This window comes from Dama dama, chromosome 12 (assembly GCF_033118175.1).
Source record: "Dama dama isolate Ldn47 chromosome 12, ASM3311817v1, whole genome shotgun sequence".
NCBI classification, from domain to species: Eukaryota; Metazoa; Chordata; class Mammalia; order Artiodactyla; family Cervidae; genus Dama; species Dama dama.
Genome location: NC_083692.1, coordinates 73,430,551 through 73,438,707, shown reverse-complemented (window position 1 = coordinate 73,438,707; position 8,157 = coordinate 73,430,551). Strand labels below are relative to the sequence as shown.

The 8,157-nt window shown below is 38.5% G+C and overlaps 1 protein-coding gene across 1 annotated transcript; it reads left to right on the top strand.

The window, feature by feature from the left end:
- The first annotated feature begins 7,248 nt into the window (after nucleotides 1-7,248).
- LOC133066850 (metallothionein-1B-like) lies at nucleotides 7,249-7,482 on the top strand. Its single transcript, XM_061158248.1, has one exon. It carries the CDS (start codon nucleotides 7,249-7,251, stop codon nucleotides 7,480-7,482), a length of 234 nt encoding a protein of 77 aa, XP_061014231.1.
- The last annotated feature ends 675 nt before the right edge of the window (nucleotides 7,483-8,157 follow it).

Sequence of the window (8,157 nt, the reverse complement as noted above, 5' to 3'; positions counted from 1 at the left end):
TCAATAGAAACTCTTCAGGCCAGAAGTGAATGGCAGGACATACTTAAAGTGATGAAAGAGAAAAAACTACAACCCAGATTACTGTACCCAGCAAGTATCTCATTCAAATATGAAGGAGAAATCAAAAGCTTTACAGACAAGCAAAAGCTCAGAGAATTCAGCACCACCAAACCAGCTCTCCAACAAATGCTAAAGGATCTTTTCTAAACAGGAAACACAGAAAAGGATTATAAACATGAACCCAAAACAACAAAGTAAGTGGCAAGGGGATCATACTTATCAATAATTACCTTAAATGTAAATGGGTTGAATGCCCCAACCAAAAGACAAAGACTGGCTGAATGGATACAAAAATAAGACCCCTATATATGCTGTCTACAAGAGGCCCACCTCAAACCTAGGGACACATACATGAAAATGAAAGGATGGAAAAAGATATTTCATGCAAATGGAGATCAAAAGAAAGCAGGAGTAGCAATACTCATATCAGATAAAATAGACTTTGAAATAAAGGCTGTGAAAAGAGACAAAGAAGGACACTACATAATGACCAAAGGATCAATCTGAGAAGATACAACAATTATAAATACATATGCATGCAACATAGGAGCACCTCAATATGTAAGGCAAATGCTAACAAGAATGAAAGGGGAAATTAACAGTAACACAATAATAGTGGGAGACTTTAATACCCCACTCACACCTATGGATAGATCAACTAAACAGACAATTAACAAGGAAACACAAACTTTAAATGATACAATGGACCAGTTAGACCTAATTGATATCTATAGGACATTTCACCTTAAAACAATGAATTTCATCTTTTTCTTAAGTGCACACGGAACCTTCTCTGGGATAGATCACATCCTGGGCCATAAATCTAGCTTTGGTAAATTCAAAAAAATCAAAATCATCTCAAGCATCTTTTCTGATCACAATGCAGTAAAATTAGATGTCAACTACAGGGAAAAAAAAAAAACTATGAAAAATACAAACATATGGAAGCTAAACAACACATTTCTGGATAACCAACAAATCACAGAAGAAATAAAAAAGAAATCAAAATATGCATAGAAACAAATGAAAATGAAAACACAATAACCCAAAACCTATGGGATTCAGTAGAAGCAGTGCTAAGGGGAAGGTTCATAGCAATACAAGCCTACCTCAAGAAACAGGAGAAAAATCAATAACCTAACTCCACACCTAAAGCAACTAGAAAAGAAAGAAATGAAGAACCCCAGGGATAGTAGAAGGAAAGGAATCACAAAAATTAGGGCAGAAATCAATACAAAAGAAACAAAAGAGACCATAGCAAAAATCAACAAAGCTAAAAGCTGGTTCTTCAAGAAGATAAATAAAATAGACAAACAATTAGCCAGACTCATCAAGAAACAAAGGGAGAAGAAGCAAATCAACAAAATTAGAAATGAAAATGGAGAAACCACAACAGATAACACAGAAATACAAAGGATCATAAGAGGCTACTTTCAGCAACTATATGCCAATAAAATGGACAACTTGGAAGAAATGGACAAATTCTTTGAAAAGTATAACTTTCCAAAACTGAACCAGGAAGAAATAGAAAATCTTAACAGATCCATCACAAGTACAGAGCTCGAAACTGTAATCAGAAATCTTCCAACAAACAAAAGCCCGGGACCAGATGGCTTCACAGCTGAATTCTACCAAAAATTTAGAGACGAGCTAACATCTATCCTACTCAAACTCTTCCAGAAAATTGCAGAGGAAGGCAAACTTCCAAACTCATTCCATGAGGCCATCATCATCCTAATACCAAAACCAAACAGAGGTGCCACAAAAAAAGAAAACTACAGGCCAATATCACTGATGAACATAGATGCAAAAATCCTTAACAAAATTCTAGCAAACAAAATCCAACAACATATTAAAAAGATCATACATCATGACCAAGTGGGCTTTATCCCAGGGATGCAAGGGTTCTTCAATATTTGCAAGTCAATCAATGTGATACACCACATTAACAAATTAAAAGATAAAAACCATATGATTATCTCAATAGATGCAGAGAAAGCCTTTGAAAAAATTCAACATCCATTTATGATTAAAAAAAAAAAAAAACCTCCAGAAAGCAGGCATAGAAGGAACATACCTCAACATAATAAAAGCCATAGATGATAAACCCACAGCAAACATTATCCTCAATGGTGAAAAATTGAAAGCATTTCCCCTAAAGTCAGGAACAAGACTAGGATGCCCACTCTCACCACTACTATTCAACATAGTTTTGGAAGTTTTGGCCACAGCAATCAGAGCAGAAAAAGAAATAAAAGGAATCCAGATTGGAAAAGAAGAAGTAAAATTCTCACTGTTTGCAGATGACATGATCCTCTACATAGAAAACCCTAAACACCCCACCAGAAAATTACTAGAGCTAATTAATGAATACAGTAAAGTTGCAGGATATAAAATTAACACACAGAAATCCCTTGCCTTCCTATACATTAACAATGAGAAAACAGAAAGAGAAATTAAGGAAACAATTCCATTCAACATTGCAATGAAAAAAATAAAATACTTTGGAATAAAGCTACCTAAAGAAACAAAAGACCTATATATAGAAAACTATAAAACACTGATGAAAGAAATCAAAGATGACACAAATAGATGGAGAAATATACCATGTTCATGGATAGGAAGAAACAATATTGTGAAAATGAGTATACTACCCAAAGCAATCTGTAGATTCAATGCAATCCCTATCAAGCCACCAACGGTATTTTTCAGAGAACTAGAACAAATAATTTCACCATTTGTATGGAATTACAAAAAACCTCGAATAGCCAAAGCAATCTTGAGAAAGAAGAATGAAGCTGGAGGAATCAACCTGCCTGACTTCAGACTATACCACATAGCCACAGTCATCAAGACAGTATGGTCCTGGCACAAAGACAGAAACATAGATCAATGGAACAAAATAGAAAGCCCAGAGATAAATCCACACACATATGGACACCTTATCTTTGACAAAGGAGGCAAGAATATACAATGGAGAAAAGACAATCTCTTTAACAAGTGGTGCTGGGAAAACTGGTCAACCACTTGTAAAAGAATGAAACCAGAACACTTTCTAACACCATACACAAAAATAAACTAAAATGGATTAAAGATCTAAATGTAAGACCAGAAACCATAAAACTCCTAGAGGAAAACATAGGAAAAACACTCTCTGACATAAATCACAGCTGGGTCCTCTATGACTTACCTCCCAGAGTAATGGAAATAAAAGCAAAAATAAACAAATGGGACCTAATTAAACTTAAAAGCTTTTGCACAACAAAGGAAACTGTAAGCAAGGTGAAAAGACAGCCTTCAGAATGGGAGAAAATAATAGCAAATGAAGCAACTGACAAAGGGTTAATCTCAAAAATATCCAAGCAGCTCCTGCAGCTCAATTCCAGAAAAATAAGCGACCCAATCAAAAAATGGGCCAAAGAACTAAACAGACATTTCTCCAAAGAAGATATACAGATGGCTAACAAACACATGAAAAGATGCTCAACATCACTCATTATCAGAGAAATGCAAATCAAAACCACAATGAGGTACCATCTCACACTGGTCAGAATCGCTGCTATCAAAAAGTCTACAAAAAACGAATGCTGAAGAGGATGCAGAGAAAAGGGAACCCTCTTACGTTGTTGATGGGAGTGCAAACTAGTACAGCCACTATGGAGAACAGTGTGGAGATTCCTTAGAAAGCTGGAATAGAACTGCCATATGACCCAGCAATCCCACTTCTGGGCATACACACCGAGGAAACCAGAATTGAAAGAGACACGAGTACCCCAATGTTCATTGCAGCACTGTTTACAATAGCCAGGACATGGAAGCAACCTAGATATCCATCAGCAGACAAATAGATAAGAAAGGTGTGGTACATATACACAATGGAATATTACTCAGCCATTAAAAAGAATTCATTTGAATTAGTTCTAATGAGGTAGATGAAACTGAGGCCTATTATACAGAGCGAAGTAAGTCAGAAAGAAAAACACCAATACAGTATATTAATGCATATACATGGAATTTAGAAAGATGGTAACGATGACCCTATATGCGAGACAGCAAAAAAGACACAGGTGTAAAGAACAGACTGTTGAACTCTGTGGGAGAAGGCAAGGCTGGGATGATTTGAAAGAATAGCATTGAAACTTGTATATTATCATATGTGAAATAGATTGCTAGTCCAGGTTCAATGCATGAGGCAGGGTGCTCAGGGCTGCTGCACTGGGATGACCCTGAGAGGTAGGATGGGGAGGGAGGTGGGAGGAAGGGTCTGGATGGGGAACACATGTACACCCATGGCTGATTCATGTGAATGTATGGAAAAACTGCCACAATATTGTAAAGTAATTAGCCTCCAATTAAGATAAAAATAAATAAATAAATAAAATTTCATGGCTGCAGTCACCATCTGCAGTGATTTTGGAGCACAAAAAAAAATAACGTCAGCCACTGTTTCCCCATCTTTTTGCCATGAAGTGATGGGACTGGATGCCATGATCTTTGTTTTCTGAATGTTGAGCTTTAAGCCAACTTTTTTACTCTCCTCTTTCACTTTCATCAAGAGGCTCTTTAGTTCTTCTTCACTTTCTGCCATAAGGGTGATGTCATCTGCGTATCTGAAGTTATTGATATTTCTCCCAGCTATCTTGACTCCAGCTTGTGATTCATCCAGCCCAGCATTTCTCATGATGTACTCTGCATGTAAGTTAAATAAGCAAGGTGACAATATACAGCCTTGACGAACTCCTTTTCCTATTTGGAAACAGTCTGTTGTTCCATGTCCAGTTCTAACTGTTGCTTCCAGACCTGCATACAGATTTCTCAAGAGGCAGGTCAGGTGGTCTAGTTGATCACAGAGCTACAAACTTGTAGAGCAGAAGCCTCATTATAACCTCAGGGGGAAAGTTAGCACTCTTAGGTATAAGGCAGAAGTCGTGATGACTGTCAGGCTCAAAAGTTGAAAGCTGTACCATCGCTGCTCCCTAATCTTTCTCCTGATTTCCTTCATCTGCCCTATGTACTTGTCCACATCCTCTCCCACTTTATTGTGATCACTATGCCTGCTGGATATGGCCTGTCAAGACTAGGGACAAGTCACCTAGTCTTGCCCCAGCTTGAATTGCCTCAGGCTTCTGGCCTGACCTCTCTCCCAAATGGCAAGATTCCTCTCTACTCTGCACAGAGGCCTGGTCCCCTCCTTCATTCTCCTCCTGGGCATTTTCCATGTTGAACTTTTTTACTACTTGTTCCTCTTTGGCCACCATCCGGCTGTCTCCCCCTCCTCCCAATTGGCCCAGGACATTTAGATTTGCAGACTTGCTCCCCCTCTTTGGGGGCTGCCCCCACCCAGCAAGCCCTCATGGCCACTGGGAGCAGGGACCAAGGAGGGAGTGAGCAAAGTTAGGGTCTACACACACACACACACACACACACACACTCATGCACATACTTTTGAATGAAGCTCCAAATGACTATAGATTGGCTTATTTTGTTCATGGCTATATCTACAGGCTCTAGAACACATAGCAGAGCACATAGTAGATGCTCAGTAAATGTTTGTGGAATGATGGACATAATAAGTGAACATCTTGTCCAGTTTTTTCTAAAAGTGTGGTTTACAGACACATTCTAAGTCACCTGGTTTTGGTATTGTACACTAAAAAATTATGCATAACCTTAAAGTTGAAAGTTATGTTGTGCTTGACAGGAATTTTTAGGACTTTTAGCCCAGGAGGGAGCATCTCAAATAACCCTGAGAGAATTGTTCTGAAGAGGTGAGGGGAAGCCAGGATATATAGGAGTTTTGCAACAAAGGGCAGAAGTCTGAACTTTAAAAGATTATTGTTAATTAAAGAAAACCAGATATGTCAAGTTAAGGAATTTGATGCTTTTCTATGCATGGGAAGATACAAGAGTCTAGATACTGAAATTATTCCTCTGAAGTGCACCTCAGCTATCTGGTGCCAGGGGCCTGTGTTTTCATATCTTGAGTTTCCTTAGGACTTGCCATGGGGAGTGGCTGCAATCTGTTCTTTGTCTCCTTCCTGAGTTCCTTCAGGGCTCACCAGCTCACTACAGCTGATGGCGACAATCACTGATGACTATGACATCCTTTGTTACTGATATGGCAGGTAATATTCTATTTTTCAATATATTTATAGAAAATTGCTGAGGGCCACCCCAGACCTCCTGAATTAAAAATTATTAGGTTGGGTCAGGAAATTTTCATCTACCTGGTACACAAAAGTTTGAGAACAGTTGATCCAGCCCAACCCAGTCATTTTACAAAAAGGGTATGATGACCAAGATTATAGAGCTAGCTTGCAGAAAACAAGGACTACAGCTATCACTCCATTCTTCTTTTCATTGCAAATTATTTTCATTTGTACCATCCAAAGTGGTGTTAAGTTCTCAGGAAGAACTTGGGGTTCCTATAAGGAAGCCATACAACACTAAATAAAATATTTATTTCTGACAAATAGTTGCAAAATGAAAAAAGAGAAAACCAAAAAAATATGCAAAGTTCTAAAGATTACAGAAAAGTTTCAGGAAAATATAAATTTTAACAGTAGAATTTTTATCTTATTCTTTTGATCCAAAATTTCTACTATTACATTTCCCTGCTCTAGTAAAGAGTAATAATTCATTTAAGTGATTTTTATTGAGTGCCACTAGGGGCTGTGTTCCAAAGCAACAATAACAAAAAAGACAAAGCTCCTGCCCTCATGAAGCAGCCACCAGGGAAATAGTCAATAAACACAAAGCTAAGTATGTAATTCAGAGAGTCCTTAGTGCTATGAAAGAGGAATGGAGCAAATACTGAGATGGAAAGCAACAAGATTAGGATGGAAAGAGCAGAGGGATGCTAGTTTATATTAGGGTTCAGGAAAGCCTCAAAGAGGGGATGGTACCTGAACAGAAACCTGAAGAGAGACCTGGATGAAAGAAGGAAGGAAGGAAGAAGTCAAAGGAAGGTCAAGTGCCCTGACTCAGAAACAGCAGACTGAGACAAAAACTTCATATTCAGGTGATTTATTAAGAAAATGTATTCCAGTGTTGATGAGAGTATGGATAAAAGAGAATCCTGTTTACTGTTGATGGGAATGTGAATTGGTGCAACCACTATTAAAAAAAAAAAACGCAGTGTGGAGTTTCCTCAAAAATTTTAAAGTACACCTCCCACAGGGCCGGGGGATGTTCTTCTACACTTGCTTTGGACCTCGGATCTCGCCCTTCTTCCAAGTGGACCCCAACTGCTCCTGCCCCATGGACGGCTCCTGCAGCTGTGCTGGCTCCTGCACCTGCAAGGTCTGCAGGTGCCCCTCCTGCAAGAAGGGCTGCTGCTCCTGCTGCCCCGTGGGCTGTGCCAAGCGTGCCCAGGGCTGCATCTGCAAAGGGGCCTCGGACAAGTGCAACTGCTGCACCTGATACCCGGCAGAGCCTGCCCCAGTTGTCGATAGAGCAACCATGACAAATTTATTTTTATTTTTTTTCACACAACCTGACCTGGTGCTACATTTCCTTTTTCTATGAGACAAGTGATTTCCAGTAAAGTTGTTGACTTCAAAAAAAAACATTTTTTTTTTTTAAGTAAAACTATCATATGATTCAGCAGTTTCACTTTTGGATAGTTATCTGAAGGAAATGAAATCACTTATCTTGAAAAGATATCTGTACTCCATATTCATTGCAACACTGTTTACAATATCTAAGATATAGAAACAACCTAAGTATTCATCAACAGGTGCATGGACTTTTATTTTATTTTTTTTTTTTTTCAAGTAGGAAATGAGTTTATTTTTTTTTTTTCTTTTTTTTTTTTTTAATATTATTATTATTTTTTTTCCCAGTGGGTTTTGTCATACATTGATATGAATCAGCCATGGATTTACATGTATTCCCAATCCCGATCCCCCCTCCCACCTCCCTCTCCACCCGATTCCTCTGGGTCTTCCCAGTGCACCAGGCCGGAGCACTTGTCTCGTGCATCCCACCTGGGCTGGTGATCTGTTTCACCATAGATAGTATACATGCTGTTCTTTTGAAATATCCCACCCTCACATTCTCCCACAAAGTTCAAAAGTCTGTTCTGTATTTCTGTGT